Below are 16814 nucleotides of genomic sequence, written 5' to 3'. Positions count from 1 at the left end.
AGGAGATCAAAAGGTGCAACATTTGACATATTCTGATGAGATTGTCATTTGCTACATGACCTCCGTAGGTCTGCAAAGAACACTACAGACAGTGGAAGAGTTCCTCAGCCAGCAGGACCTCAAGATTAACAATACTAAATCGAAAATTCTGGCCCTGAACAGGCAAAAGTGCAAGTGGAAACCATATGGTTGGAACATCAAAGGGCAAGCGTTAGAAGTGGTGATACGTTTAAATATCTGGGATCTTTTGTTTATGATGGAGCAAGTAGGAATGCGCCGGATACAGACAGAAGTTCAAGATATTTGGAAACAACTTCCCAGTTAACTCAATTTGATTTTAAATTGGGAAGGTACTCTTTGCTGCCGGTGATTAAATTATTCAGACATCAGATTGTGCCGAAGCTTACACAGACGAGGGAAGATTGTACACCCTGGGCTAAACTGGTGGCTAAATTATGGCAAAGTTTTGCGGCTTCTGGCCTCTGACCCGGTGGTTGCGATTTTGACTGAATTGGGTCAGCTCCCAATCGAGACAGGAATTGACAGGAGAAAATTACAAGGATCATCAGTCTTCCTAATACCTCCTTTTTTACACATCTTAATGAAATGTGGCTAAAGGATAACTCTGGGGTTTTAGTGAAATGGGTGGAGTGGGGTATCCAGTTAACAGAAATTATTTAGACATGTTTGGATTCAGCTTAGGGCTGACTTAATGGAATATGAAACCTTTGATTACCATTTTTACTAGTCATTAAAAAACGACAACATTTTAGCCCCATAGCTAAGGAAACATCCATTGAGAAGATTTCAGGTTCAAAATGTTGAGAGTGAAGCTAATTTTTTGCCCAACTATAGAAGTGTTAGGGAGAGGGAGTCAGATTCCAAAAGGAAAACAGTTACATCATTATTGTGCCCTTGAGGATGCGACCCTAAAACACCTCTGTCTCTCATGCCCAGACTTACGCAATGTGTGGGAAAAATCAACTGAGCTCAGCCCTAGTATGACGCCCTAGTAGGACAGTCTTGCATACTAATGAGCTTCCACTAGGTTATTGGAGTTTCTGGAAGTTCATTATTAATAGGCAATAAACTAGGTTTGTGATTTTGAAAATAATATGTGTAAGGATTTTTCTATTCGAATTCTAAGCAATTATTATATTTTGAATGGTGTATGTATTTATTATGACTTTAAATATAGTTTTTAAACAAGCACAAATTGCTAATGTGAAACCTGATTGCCTTGTGAAAAGTTTTGTTTTGTTCTAAAACACACAATCAAATAATAGCACACAGCTATTCAAGGTAAGTAAAAACCATATACTTTTTAAAGGAGCTACCAGCAACTTAAAAGTATGTATAGACCTGACTGTTTTAGCATCTGTATAAAACAGACCAGGGAAAGCAAACCCCAATGTAACACTGTAAGAATGACTCAATTTATTTCAGTTGGGGAACTTCTACACATATTCTCTGAAAGAATTAATTAGTGAAGCCAACAGCATTACATTTGGGAAAGAGGCACAACCAATTCACCGGTGAGTAAAACAACCTTACGTATACTTTTCAGAATGGCAAAACACACATTCAAGGTAAGTAAGCACTTTTGTAACTGTTCACGCTCAAGAGTTAGAGTTACTAACTAACTCTTTCCCAATCAGTAACTTTTAAACCCTTGTTATACTTTAAAGGCAGAAACCTTTTCCTATCCAGTCCTTCCATATTCTATGGCACAAGTTCCCTATGAGGCAGAATTGGGACCCTAGTGATCTGGGAGCCAGCTGCAGGCAGGGTGAGAGGGTTCAGTTGCAGGCAGAGTCAAGAGTTCCTGAGGAAGACTTAAAACATATATGGGGATTCCAGCAGTGGGCCTGGGTGAACTGGATGAGAGGACTCCCAATCACAGAAAACACCTCAAAAGCTTTATAGAAATCACACAGGCTTAAGGTAATTAAATACCAAGCCAACACAGTACTGCAGAACAGAATAAGAGTTGCAGCCTGGACACATCATGATCTGCAGCCAAAAACCTGGTTGATGGATTCCTTGGTCATGAAGATGGAAGACAGGACAATGGAACGGATAAGGCTCCAGGCAAGAACATCTTCGTGGCTGGATGCAGCTCTGTGGTTTTGGCACCTTTTTCAGGAGCCAGAAGACTGAATATTGCCAATCAGATTCTCATTGTTTGCAAGGTCCACTGCTCAGATGAGGGAACTTTAGGACTCAACTCTTGTCTCTGGAGTTCCAGCAGGATGCCAGCAAAGTTTCAGGACGATTTGGAATCCGGAAAACCATACACTGCACAATGGCTCGAGGATCAAGTGTATTGGAGCCCCACAAGGTCGCAGCACAACATTGGATGGATCAAAATGCAGGTGGTCTTTTGTCGAGTGATCTCATCAGGCTCTGGGTAAGGGTTTTCGTCTTTTGGAGTCCCAGGTCACTTGGAACGTAGGGCTACAGCAGGCTTTGGTTACACCGTAGGCTCTCCGTTTGCTGGAAATCATCTCAGCCGCATTTTCTTCGTCTTCGGATTTGGTTCCAGTAGTCGACTTGCCAGCAGCTTCCAGGATCAGAGTATTTATCAGGAACTACAGGACAACCTCTGCATTCTCTCTTAACAGCAAGTGACGGTCTGGCGGTCCAATCATGACAGACAGCCCACCCCTCAATCCCCCCAATGGGAGTTTGTTCCTTTGAGGCAAGGTGAAAGACAATGGGCTGCAGAGGTTTGGATTCCTCCCTCGCTTCCGGTCTTCTCAAGACACCCTGAAGCTTGGGTGGGGAATAAACAGGATTCCCCCAAAGACAAAACAGCCGCGGAGGTCATTCCTACCTAGAATGGTAGGGCAAGACCTTTGAAACAGCAAGCATAAAAAAAATTGCAAAAAAGAAATAAATAAAAAAAAAAGGAGCTGTTAGGGAGAATTCTCATTTCTGTGCTAATTACCTTCAACCTTAGAGACCCCTAGCTCTTTTTCTGGACTTTAGGAGTTTTCATTTTTATCCTGGAACTTTCTCACACTCATGTATATGAATCTACTTTAAAATACCTTTTCTTGGGTGAACGACAGTTCCTAAGAAATAGTAAAGTGAAATTGGCTTTACTTACCTTTTTCCTATGTATGTCCAGCACACACCATCATTTGTGGAGTGCTGGGGGGTTACTTACTAGCCCCTGGTCCTACTTACTCATGCAACATTTTTTATGTTACCCTCACTACATTAAATGGCTGGTGGCAGTGGTTTAATTTTCCTACCATTGTGTTTTTTCTACCACAGGCTGAATCCTCAGCTGCAGTATAGCACCCATGGGTGACCATTGTGTCAAAAGGGCCCGGTCTTTTTTTTCACCATTTCTTGTTAGTGAGTCCTTTCTTGGGTTTGCAGCACAGAGATAAACCCGGTTTAATCCTTCTGTTCATGTTGCCTTTGGTAGGCTTCAGTACTGAAACTCCCCTCTGGCTCCAGTTTGTCTGGCAGGGCAGGAAGCGAGGGAGCTGCCCAAAACTCCCTGCCCTTAGTCTCCTTGGTTACCTGAATGCACCAACTGCTGATTGGCTGGGTGGCTGTCCTTAAGGAACAGCCACCCTGCTATGTGAGCGACAGCTAGGCTCTGCATGAATACGAGAAACCTGCATAAAACTAGAGGCTTCTTGAACTGAAGACAGAGTCGACCACTGGACGGAACATCCGACGAAGGAATTGTGAAGAGAAGATTGTTGCATACTCCTGGACCACTAAACTGCCCGGTGAAGCCCTGCTGCTGTGCTGAAACTCCTTTTCCAAATCAACTAGAGAAGCTCCGCAGAAGACTTCTTCCCTTGGGTTAGTGGGACCAACTAACCCTAAGACGAACTTTGCCGGAGGACCTTCCCCAACTGGCTGTACTTCTTTGCTGCTGGAACCGAGTGCCATGGGTCGAGAAATCCATAGTCGAGTGCAACGTCTTTAAGCCAGACCGAAGCTCCAGAGGACCCTTCCAAAGCAGGACAACGCAAGCACGAGTCACCTCACCAGAGTGCTGGACTCAAGGAGTGAAGGAAGCCCAGCCAGTGTCCAAGATCTGCAGTGGTGCTATTTGCCGGTAGCTGAAACTGCAAAGTGCTGCGAAACTGAAAAGATCCCATAGCTGCCTCCGACCTTCGAACTGCAGTGCAGGAGTCCTCCATAAGGCCTCCCTCTAGTCCCCATGATTGAGGCCCAGGAACCCAGGATCTACATTACTGCAACCAGAACAGAAGCCAGCTGGATTCTCTTCTTCTAACCTAAGGTACTGTGCTAGCTAAGGGGTATTTCGCTCTTTTGTCTGTAGCTTGCATTATCTCACTTGAGACTTGCAGTGGCTGCTTTTTGAAGCGTTGATCTCGGCTCCAACTTTCACAAGCCTAACATCTTGTGGCGCAACAGATGTTTTTCTACAAACTCTCTAACTTTGTGCAAGACTTTTGTGCCATCTAAGAAGTGCCTCAGCTCCATAGACGTTCAAATTGATCTTGACTGTCTTGGCTCGCCGCAGACTCTTCTGGCCCATTGACTTTGATTCTAACTATCCCTCATAGGTGATACATTGGTTATTAACTACTATTGCAGGGAAAGGTTTTATCTAGACTTCATTGGGGGGGGTGTGTAAAAGTGCTCACATGCTCTGAGAACCTGCTAAGCGTTTTCCTTCCAATAACCTTTCCTCTTATACCAATCTCAGAAAGTTACCAAGTATATACGTAACATATAAATGCCAATACTGTCCTAGTCATTGAAGTCACCACAGGGTGTAGGAAGTGTGTATGAAGCATCTCTAAAGATGGTCTACTTGCTTTGCCTTGATCCTGAGAAATTATTTTGAAGTGTATTTTCGTTGTTGCCCTTTTTAAAGACTGCTTAAAATTGACAGAGTGAAAATCTTGAGTGTAAGTGTTATTTGGATACTTGTATTTGTGGATTTCGATGCTACAGCTCTACAGCTCACATTTATCCCTATTGAGATAAGCCCGGCCGCTCAGTCACTCTACCAACTTGTGTAGTACAGACCTGTACCAATAGGTGGGTTACCGAATACGAAGAGGACAAGACTGGTGTCTCCCACAGGGTTACTGCATACAATCTTGCCTCACAGGAGCCCACCATTTTAGCAAAATGGTGGCCCTTCTGTGCATTACCGAGGCTGAATTAACAGCCTGTTATTAATGAAGACTAAAAAGTCATTAAAGTAGTTACACTGCCACCAGCCATTGACGGAAACCTGCAATTGTAAAGAAAAATGTACCAAAGAGGATACATTGTGTATCCCCAGCATTCCACATAAGCTGAGGTGTGCTGGCTCAATATATAAAATGTAAAGGGGGATGAAAATCCCCATTTACTACTTGGGAACTGTAGTTCACCCAAGTGGATCAAAGAGAAATAACAGGGGAGCCCAAAAGGGAAACCCAGCCTAAGCCCAAATGTTGCAGACAACTATAACTTCAACCATACACTATGGAGAGACATAACAAGGTCATCCATAAAAGGAGCTAAAGACTAGGTGAGAGGGGAAAAAGCTTCCCCTTCACCTAGGCACAAAGTCAAATAGTTAGCTAGTTGAAGCAAAAAGTTCTGGGGTTGACACTGGTCAGGAAGATTCATCATTGATATGAAAATCTTAGCCAACATAGTGTCTCAAATATACATCACTATAAGAAGAACTTCTGGTAAGTCACATAAATATATTTAAAAAGGCAAGAACCCGAACGACCCAGGTGATCACACATCGTACCTGTCAGTAATGGCATCCATAAACTCATCGATCAGGTCGTCATACAACTGCGTGCGATCCCGCTTCTGGTACAAACCCATATAAAATTGATCTTTTAATAAATCCTGTTAAAAAAAATTGTATATAAACACAGCAACATCAGAGGAGTATACAGACTTCTGGAAATATTTTAATTATATTTTGTCAATAACAATCTTTTTGTGTGAAGGCGCCAAGAAAGACTTTAAGCTACATTAAGAAATACATGCTACACAAAATGTTATGAAGTATATCCATAAAAAGGAGTTACGGCATTCCATTCAACACCAATAAACATTTTGCTGATCAGACAAACAGACCTGGCAAAATATTTTTAGAGTTTTCAACTGATGCCCTTGCCAACACTTTGCTGCCATATGAAAAGAAGCAACAGTACATCAAGAAACCACAGGGCCGATGATGGTAAAGCTGACAAAATCCATAAAGTTGCTAAATAACATATCTGCCTGCGACAGTGAATTATTAAACATTGTGAAATATGCAGTTTGCAACTCCAGGGGTGCTATGATATATCTCACCCCAGAAGCAGTGGTATAAGGTAACTATATTAGTGCAGCTGCTTCATCTACATTTCCTTGCCAGCCACCCATCAATTGTACAGTGTAAGGACATTCTGAAGTCCAAATAAGGGCTTAGTAAAAACCATTCAACTGAGAGAGTACAAGACTTTAGTATAAGGCTGTACCACCCGAGTATATAGTAATGCAGACAGAGCAGCAAGGCTTATCGTAGGAGGGAGAGGGCTGTAAGAAAGTCCATAGAGCCTGTAGTTTACCAAGGATTCAATAGAAACACAAGCAGAAGTATTATAAACCAAAGGATTATTAGAATAACAAGTAGCCCAAAGTCTTGGGTTGAGTACTAGTGATCGCGTCATACACACATTATAAAAAACACACCACTATGCTTTAAAGTACACAGACCAAAGCATAGACCTTGCTCAGAAAACTAACAGTAGTTCTAATCAAGTCAGACCTTATCGAAACCCATTTAGTATAGGACACACCAATTCATGGGGAGTAAAACCATTAGTTACTTTTAGATTACTTTGCAGTAAGTCAAGGGTAGTAGACCCTAGCAGTTGTGCAGTTACACTCAGTTAAGAAATCACTCATTAAACCAACCTGCAAGTATACTTTTCTGAATTGTGGAACACACATTCAAGGAATAGTAGAAACCTATAACTATTATTGATAACATAATGTTATATTTAGTGAGTAAGACCTTTTGGTGTAATATACAATTACAGATGCTTTTCAGATCAGTGGTACACAGACTAAGGTAAGCAATAACACTTTACACTAACTTAGAATGCACCAGGCAGACTAAGGTCAGCTACACCTACAAAACACTTTTTAAGAATGGCACACAGCTATTGTAGGCAGGTAGGACCCAAGTATGCAATATACTATTACAGTTGTTTTCAGCTCAGTGGAACAGACTAAGGTAAGCAATAACTTTCTAACTTATTTTAGTGGGGCACACAGCTATTCAACGTAAGTAAAACCTATATATTTGTTTAAAGGAGCAGCCTTAAACTTAAAGGTAGGTATAAACCTAAGACTGTTGTAGAATCTATATAAACCAGACCAGGGAAAGCAAAACCATGTTGGTGAATTTACACGCCAATAATCTGAAAGAAATATTTAAGTGAAGCCAACAGCATTACTTTTGCGAAGAGGCACAACCAATTCACAGGCGAGTAAAACAACTTTGCATATACTTTTCAGAATAGCACAACACACATTCAACGTAAGTAAGAACTTTTGTAACTGCCCACTCTCAGAGTTACCACTACCAACCAACTCATTTACAAGTGTTATAATTTTCAAGGCAGAAACCCTTTTATTATCCATCCCTTCCCTAGTCTATGACATGAGTTCACTAAGAGGCAGAGGAGCGACCCTAGTGGTCTATGAACCAGCTGTAAGCAGGGCAATATAGGATTCAGTTGCAGGGAAAGTCAGAGTTTCTGGGGAAGTCGCTTCAAACAAGTAAATGTTACATATTAGAAAGGTTGAAGACACCCTAGAAGGATTCCAGCAGTGGGCCAGTGTGAACTGGATGGCATCCAATCACAGAAAAGGCTACACAGGACTCACAAAGGCTTCAGGTAAGTAAATACCCCATCCAACACAGTACCTTAGCATGGCTTAAAAATTTGCAACAAGACGACTTCAGGATCTGCAGCCAAAAACCCAGTAGCTGAACTCCTTGTTGTGAAGACTGAAGACAGGACTCTGGGCTTTTGCAGCGGGGTCAATGGGGAAGGCTCCAGGAAAGAATACCTTCATGGCTGGATGTGGCCCTGTGGTTTTGGTGCCCTTTTTCAATAGCCAGAGACTTGCGTCGCTAATCTGGTCCAGAACTCTGGTGAGGGATCTTCAATGACTGGAATCACATCTCTGGAGAGCAGGGGAGGTAACCAAAGTTTCAGCTAGATCCGGAAGACCATGCACCACACAATGGCTCAAGGTCCCATGATATTGGGGTATTGCAGCCCCTCAAGGTCGCAGCACGATGTGGGATGGGTCACAATGAAGGTCTTCTTGAGTGTAGAGGATCTCAGCAGGTTTTGGGCTGGGGTCACCGTTTAATGAGACCCCAGGTCGTTTGGAAGAAAGGTTAACAGCAGGCTCCGGTTGCTGCAAATCATCTCAGCCGCGGTTTCTTCATCTTCCTCTTCGGATTCAGGTCCAGTAGTTGACCACACACTTCCAAGCTTGTATCAAGAGTGGGACACTAAACATCCTGTGTGCACCATTGTGTCAAACGTGTGCTTCAGGAGCATCTCGTCTGAGCTCTGAGAAAATAGGAGTGCTTGTTTCACTTTCAGTATTTTGGGTCTGCCTAGAGAGCCTCAGGGTGTAGATAGGAGGGGATGCATTTAGGTGGTTCTGTGACTTTTGCGGATTGTGTGGAGGAGAGCGATCAGGGAATCCTCCCCACCCCTCTGCTGAAGACCCCACCCACTGGCTCTGAGGGGTACCCGGGCCAGAGTTGCCCTTTTGTGATTCCCAGAGCAAGGCAGGGAACCTTGCAAACTCCATTATTAGGTTTGCCTTAGAAGGAATAAAAGCTATCCAGCTGTGTTACAAATTAATCGTAGGCATTCAGCACCAATAGGTCTTCCTCCTAGGAAATGGGCAGGAGGTGCCTGCAAATCAAGTGCCTTCATTTGCTTCCAGGTGGGTATGATTTCCTTACATTTCTATTTTTTTATTCAGCTCTTGCAGTTAAATAACTTTTGACCTATTCTACAGTAAATTAATAGACACACAATTCATGTATACATGATTTAAACAATTCATCCAAACACATTAATGATAACATTTCCACATTTTAAAAAGCAGATCTCATTTCCTACAATTACTTGCAATAAATTACAATTGTATTTTTAAGTTCATCACTTAATTTCCCCAAAAATATTCAAGATGCAAACTATCTAAAACACCCTAAGACGCAGAACGATCTGATAAGCATACTTTCCAGAACTACTCTCCTGCTATACCATTCAAGTTTCTTCCACAAATATTTTTTTTAAAATCGGTCAGCCGGTTCCCTCTTAAAGCCGGGCATTGGGTTACCAAACGTCACAAGTTTCCTTTACAAGTTTGTTTTTCCAAAAACAACAAACAGCAGCCCCTTTTACAATCCATATCTTAAGAATAACTTCTTTGTTAGATCAAGATTAAATTTGAATCAGAGGAATTCTTGTCAGATATGTCTGTTCGGGTAACTATTTAAGATAGGGAGCCAATGCCCCCAGCCTTTTGCAGTCATACGTCAGATGTTCAAGAGCCTTGTATGCATGGCATTTCTCCATTGTCCTCATCTAGTCATCTCTATACAATACTTGTTTGACATTAACCGGTTTCTATATAAGGTTTTGTTCAGAAAGGCCAATTCTTTCAAGAACCTCAGTGCACTCCACCACCAGATCAAGTACATGACAACTCTTGTATTCCTTTTTAATCTGGTGTAAATCGCAAAAAAGGGAACCTTTTGGAGGATCCAATATATAGCGATATTAGAATAAGAGCCTCCAAATGACTACTCTCCAGTGAGCACAAGCCCAATGCGTAGCGAATTGCGGAAATTGGAGTGGATTTGGAAAAAAATTAAAACTTTTCCCAAATAGAACCTTCAACTTTCTTTAACATTTGTATTACACATACAAATAAAATCTCTATTCTATATAAAACCCTTGGAATATATTTTTCTTCATAAAATGTCATGAGCGGTCTTACAGAGAACCAAATCTGATGTCGATGCGCCTCATTTCATTAGGTGATTGCGTGAGCTCTTAACTAATCTTAACTTGTAAGACACTTGGAGTACTAAAAATTGGAAATCCCAAGTAAATAAAATGGTATACTTTTTCAAGTGAATCCACTCCAATTCACCAAGTGCAAGACGATTCATTTTTTAGTGATGTGCATTGCATAATTTGTTTTTTTGGAGCCAATTTCCAAGCCATTCACAACAGCGCATTTGTCAAAAGAATTTAGAAGGCACTGTAAACCCTGCTCGGTACAGTCAAACATCAGGAAGTCATCTGCATAGCTTAGCCAAGTAACTTTCAAATGAGCCATCTTTGGTGAAGCAAAGGCTACCCTATCAAGATGCTCCCCGATAAACAAATGTATAGATTAAAAAGAGACAGTGCGAGAATACAGCCCTGTTTAACCCCTCATTTCACTACGATGTTCCTGGACATTGAACCTGCAGAACAGTTTTCATGCAAAGCTACTATAAGCCACAGCAGACCAGTTAGAATCCCCAATTACAGAGCTTCTTCCACAAAAGCTCTCTATTCACCATGTTGAAAGTGGGAGTAAGATTAACTGCGGCGGCCAGGACAATTGATTTACACTTTTTGGACCATGACAAAGTTTGGAGGCATTCAAGAATAAAACTATTTAATGAGGTCACCACGGATTTCCTAAAATCGGGTCTGCAATTTTCTTCGTTGCCCAGTCTCGTTTGCCGAAGTCTCTAAAGGGCCCAACAGCAATCTCGCAAATACTTTGCTATTGGCATCCAAAATTGAGATAGAATGATAATTCCTTGGTTCTGATCTTAGCTTACTTAGTTCCCATTTACAATAAGGGGCTATCTGCCAAGATTCCAGAAGTTGATTTAATGTCACTATAGCCTTAAACAAGTGAGCCAATATGTTCACCCACCCAGCTCGATTGGTGCAAAAAAACAAATTAGACAATTTGTTGGGGGCGGGAGTACGAGAGGGACTGACCTTGGATTTCCAAAATAATGTCCTCAACAACCTCTAAAGACCAGTCATCAGGTCTATCCAAAATTATGAGGAATTTTCAGCACAGAGAATCTTTGCACATTCTCACAATCATTTTGGAGTAATAAGGCCAGTCTTCCTTTTATCCAGTTTGTGTAAGTGAGAAGCCTTTGTTTTTATTGCTTATAGCATTTTTTCGTTCTCACTACTTAGCCCACATTTAATTGCCTTTATCTCCATTCTTACCCCGTACTTCCATTTAGCCAGTTCAGAGTCAAATTGATGCAAGTGTTTCGAGGTTATACTCATGTGGACTGGACGCCTCAAATATAATAACTGAGAAATTAAATTATCAACCCGTGGATTGAAACTGTCCACTGTAAATGTGCTCAATTTCCATGCACCTGTGTCATTGACAGCCAATCTTCAAGGTCAGCATTTGCACTATTAGCTTGATTTAAATTCCAAACAATGTGGTTCCCTGTACAGTTAATTAAAACGTCTCTAGGGCCTTCTTCCTCTTCTGTCAGCATAGGACATAGAAAACAATGCTGACTTTTATCGGCATAAGTAATTTCCAGGGGTGATCATGCTCCCAGAATGTCCTCATCCATTAACATATAGTCAACGCTCGAACTGGCTCGACCACTATGCCATGCGTAGTGGGCTACAGGATCATTTTCCAATTTCCCATTTAGCATACCCAGGCCAATGCCCTCAAGAGAGGTTAGCGATTTCCAACCACTAATAACTCTTTAGTCGTTAGCTTTAGGGCATGAGGAATTCTCCTGCTTTCGAGAATGATGTCTAAGGTGGTGATTGCATAGGCAGCAGTAGAAGTGCTGTCTGGGCGTTTGAAACATGAACCATCACAAAATATTTCCCCATCAGGGGATGGCAAATGTGTGTTACTTAAATCAATCCTCCCCTTGTTGTCTTGTTCAGTGACAGAGACAATCGTGGGTTGTGTCATTAGTACTGTCCTCGTTTAGAGGAGGTCGAAGTTCAGCCAGATTCAAAGAACAGCATCTCTTAATTTTGATGTGAGGTGCAAATAGAATGAGTTCATATCTCGTGAGCCGGGCAGATGTGTGATGCCGAGTCTGTGTTCTGTTCAACAGAAAATCCACTGAGTGAGGTGCCATCACGGTTAAGGAGCGACCCAAAATCATACCCTCACCATGATTCACTGAGGTGGCAGCAGCAGCTGCAGCCCTAAGACATTTTGCCAAAGCGCATGCACCAGGGTCTAACGTGGAGGAAAAACAGCTGTACGGTCTGCTTCTTCCTCCATGTTCCTGTGTCAAAACAGCCAAAGCGCATCCATCTCTCTCATGCACAAATAACACAAACGCCTTACCAGTTTGGTGTGCCCAATACTGGCGCTGAACATAGCGTAGTTATGAGCAGATCAAAAGCATCTTGACAATATGTATCCCAAGGTAGAGGTAACGCTACAGCTTTTCTTGTCAGTGTCAACAAAGGTTTAATCAAAAGTGAAAAATGTGGAATCCATTGCCTGCAATAGGAAGCCATCCCGATAAATGCCCAACCTCTTTTTGTGTATTTGGTATCGCCATATCAGAGATGCTTTGTATTCTTTCAGGAGCACTGCGCCTTCCCTCCTTCGACAGGAGATAGCCTAAATAGGCAGCCTCCTGTTGACAATACTGAAATTTCTTTAAAGAGACTTTATGACCATTGTCAGCTAGATGCTTCAGTAACAAAATAGTACCCTCCTTGCAAGCGCATTCTGAATCTACAATAATAAGCAAGTCAATGTACTGAATCAGTGTGCATGTGGAAGGCAATTCAAGCATATCTAGTTGTTCCTTGAGGGCCCGCTGTAAAATGATAGGAGTGTATCCTTGCGGTATTTGGGTGAATGTAAAGGAACGTCCCCCAAGGGAAAATGCAAACAAATACCTGCTAGCTGGGTGAATGGGGATGCTCATAAAATGCATTTTTATAGTCAATGGCGGAAAAAAATAGCCGTTGCTGGAATCATAGTCAGAATTGTGGTGATGTCGGGAACAATGGGAAACTGGTGACCTTATTAATTGCATAAATATCAATGACAAAATGATAGGGTAATGCATGGTCACCTTTCTTATAAACAGGCAAAACCGGACTATTAGGTGTGCTACCAGAGATCTCCTCAATTACACTTTGACGCATGAAATCAGAGACAATACTTTTAAGTGCTTGCTCACCATCAACTGAAAATGTATACTGTGGAATGCAAGGCAATGCAATACCGGATTTCAAAACAAAGCGCACTGGTTCGACATCTAAAATCCCAACATCATTGTATTTCACTGCCATAGATGTCTAGGTACCTGGTGCAACTCACTGGGTAAAGGCAAAGCCATGAATTGTGAGGTGGAATTCTGCTGGGGAGAAATGGTCAAGTATACTCCATCTGGAGAGCAGTAAACCACTGCATGAAATTTCTTTCAATACATTTAAACCCAGCAGATATTCACCACAGTTGGTTGTCAGTAGAAATGGACATCAGTCAGTGAAAGGTCCTAGAGAAATAGGCACTAGTCGAGATACCAGACTTACTACTGAAGTACCTGAAAACCCTACTGATACATTGTTTGCCCTGACGGGAATATCTGGAACCTTTGCGTGGTCAATTGAACGTTTTTGCGCTCCAGTGTCCACCAAAAAAGTGTGCAACATATCCCCTACTTTCATTTCGACGTAGGGTGTTTTCTGGTTTACAGGGATAGGAGTAGGTTCCAGAACCTGCTTTAGGCTGTCCTAGTGGAACAGAATGTCATCGGAGGTAAAATCTTCAGTAAAACGTGTGTAGCGTTCAGTTCTGTGTTCAAATATGTGTGTGGCGTTACATGTGGATCCTGCTCACTCCTGGAATCTAGATTACAGATTAGCACGCACTCCTTTCTTGTGTGCCACAAAGAGGACCCACCTCTCAAGCCCAAGCAAGACTTCTGTCCAGAACAGGGCTCATCACAGTGTGTGGCTAAAGCAACAAATCTATTTCCTGTGACCCTCAGGGTAGTCTGCTCCAAGTGTTGAGATGGCCATGAGATTTAAATTCTGTCTCCTGCTGACATCAAATTCAGAGATGTAATTCTGTAGGCAGTTCTCAGGTTCGTTTGGCTCTTCGGGATTCTAAGTTAATGTTTAGTCTTTGCAACACATTTTATATATTTCACAGCCTTTGTCAATTTCTTAGTATTGAAACAACCAAGGGATGTTCTCATACATTTCCTTGACGATTGCTTAAATGGTTGTTTTTTAGATGCTTCTATGGATGTTCTTTCCTTAGAGTGGGACCTAACACCCCTCTTTTGTTATTTCTGTCCGTTTTCTGATCTTCCTTCAAGGAAGACTGGCAGATAAGGATTCCTCTACCACATTTAAGTCAGCGTTGTCTGAAGTCCCTGAACTATCAATTACCAGTGCCTCGAACTAATATTGTGGTACTTCAGGACTTGATTTTTTCAAATCCCCTACAATACAACTTTTGTTTTGGACCCCCTCCTGTATAAAATAAAGAGAGTTGTACTGTAATTGGCAATTTCTGCTTTGATTTGCCAGGAACTGATTGGTTTGAAGTTTCTCTTGTGACTTTCCCAGTTAAATGACCATAAGGGTTGCTCACTCTCACGGATGTTCCCTCTCCTCAAGAGGGCGTCAATGGCAAGTTCACTGCAATTTGCAAAACTTCCTGATCAGAAAAGGACTGTGTCTAGGGACATTTGGGAGGAGGGCACTGTTATCAGATTGCCTCCTCTCCACAAGTCATACATAGGATCCGTTTCCGTTACAATGCTATAAGCACTGAATTAACTGCATGCTCGTCCAGTGGACAACAAATGGCACCTGCTTTTCCCTTGCCATAATCACAAGTCTCCCACTCCCCTCTTTACACAATGAACAAACAAGCAAGCAAGGTTACAGAAGCAGTTGAATAATACAAGAATTTACCAGACGAGCGACTCCCGTTTCCCTCAAGGTGTTCCTTAGGACGCAGCGTAACAGCACTCTGCCACAGCACTCCGTTAATGCGCGTGCACCAATGCATGCAGCCTGCTCTTTTTATGCCCATTCCAGCTAGAAAGCAGACATATCTCAAAACAGCCAAGCAACTGAATGAGAGTCGTTCTAAGTTTCAAAGCAGCCAATTACAAGAGCGACTTTCGTTCTTTGATGATCTAATACAGAAGCTTGAAGAAACTAAAATAGAGATTCCAAGTGGCATAGTCTCCCACCACAGCGCAACAGCACTCTGCCACAGCACTCCGTCAATACGGCAATTCAGCACCAATAGGTCTTCCTTCTAGGGGATGGGCGGGAGGCGCCTGCAAATCAAGTGCCTTAATTTGCTTCCAAGTGCGTATTAAACAACTCTTTCCACTGCGTTCAGTGAATTGCCAGATTTCCTGGTCCATGTAGTAACTAAGTGGTGGGTCAAGGTGTTCCATGGTGGCATAAGGTATGGTTGTCCTATGATGCTATATGAAACAGTCATAGGTTGTACGGTCCTGAGCTCCATGCGCGTTTGTTCTAATGGGCAGTGATGTGGTCCTAAGATGTGGGCGTAGTATCGCTTGTTCTCCCCGCAAACACAGCCTCTTGCGGATTTAATGGAGTATTTAGTTTTGTACAATATTAAGTCAAATGTTGCACATACCCTGTGTTATATTCTTTATTCAACTTTGTTTAGGCACCTTATGTGGGAATGTGGGTGTGGTCATGCATCCATTTCACTTCTGGTATGCACTTTTGGAAGATTTTATGTGCAACCTTTCGTACCATCCACTGTTCCTGTACAGGTAGGACACATCCTTTGCAGGGGAGATGCAGGTCCAGAATTGCAAGGCATTGGCATGCCTAGAGTAAATTCCCAGGCTTGCAGGTGTAGGGCTTGCAGGTGTAGAGGTATTGCGTCACTAGAGGTTCCCGAGCAGGAAACATGACACATCCAAATAGCTCCACAGTGCAGTTTCAACCTCCATCATGCTTTAAGGCGTCCAGGGTTGTTTGTAGGAGTACAGAAGAGCAGGATGGAGGTCACTGCTAAAATGTAGCAAAGACAGCTCCCTCCAGATGAGATAGTAAAATGTAAAGAATTATTAGTTCAGCTGCTCTATCAGCATTTTCTTGGCAGCCACCTGTCAATTGTCCATGTACATAACATTCTCCTCCTCAGCAGCAAGCAGACAGTGCTGATTAAAACCTGTGGAGGCCCATAAGCAGTCGAAATGTCGCCCCCGCAACCCGCAAATTATCTCCCAATACGTTTTTAATCTGCACTGCTTTATACATTTATGGACCACAAAAAGAAATTGTATCCCAGTTAATTTGTGTATTTGGCAGGGAAAAATCCCTAGAATGGATAATAGAACAGGGGCCAAACTGTATGAAGTGATTGGTCAGAGAGAGGAGGGGCCTAAGAATAAGGAGCCAAAACCAAAGTCTAAAGAGCCCACACCAACTATTTGGGAGGTAAAATCTGTAAAGATGCTGCTAGAATCAGCCCAAACTCAGGCAAGGAACAACATGACACCTAGTCAAAGGGCCATGCCTCCACAGAGGACATCACCCCAAACTCCTATGTTCCAATCCATGGATCTCAGCAATAGGGATTTTTACATTAGCCCAAGATATTTGGGTAATTCTCCCATAGTGGGATTTTGACATGATATGCCAGGTCTAAATAACAATCAAAATCAAATGTACAATGGCCCATACCAGACACTAGGGGCCCAAAGTTGATTTTATCCTAAT

The 16814-nt window shown here is 42.3% G+C and overlaps 1 protein-coding gene across 1 annotated transcript in view; it reads right to left on the bottom strand.

The window, feature by feature from the left end:
* ME2 (malic enzyme 2) overlaps window positions 1-16814 on the bottom strand; it is a 426330-nt gene that overhangs the window by 264890 nt on the left and 144626 nt on the right. Inside the window, exon 7 of the mRNA XM_069626976.1 lies at window positions 5756-5859. Coding sequence (XP_069483077.1) covers window positions 5756-5859 — 104 coding nt within the window. The remainder of the gene's footprint in view (window positions 1-5755; window positions 5860-16814) is intronic.

This window comes from Ambystoma mexicanum, chromosome 6p (assembly GCF_040938575.1).
Source record: "Ambystoma mexicanum isolate Mex_15411 chromosome 6p, UKY_AmexF1_1, whole genome shotgun sequence".
In the NCBI taxonomy this organism is placed as follows: domain Eukaryota; kingdom Metazoa; phylum Chordata; class Amphibia; order Caudata; family Ambystomatidae; genus Ambystoma; species Ambystoma mexicanum.
This window is presented reverse-complemented; position numbering and strand designations above follow the sequence as displayed.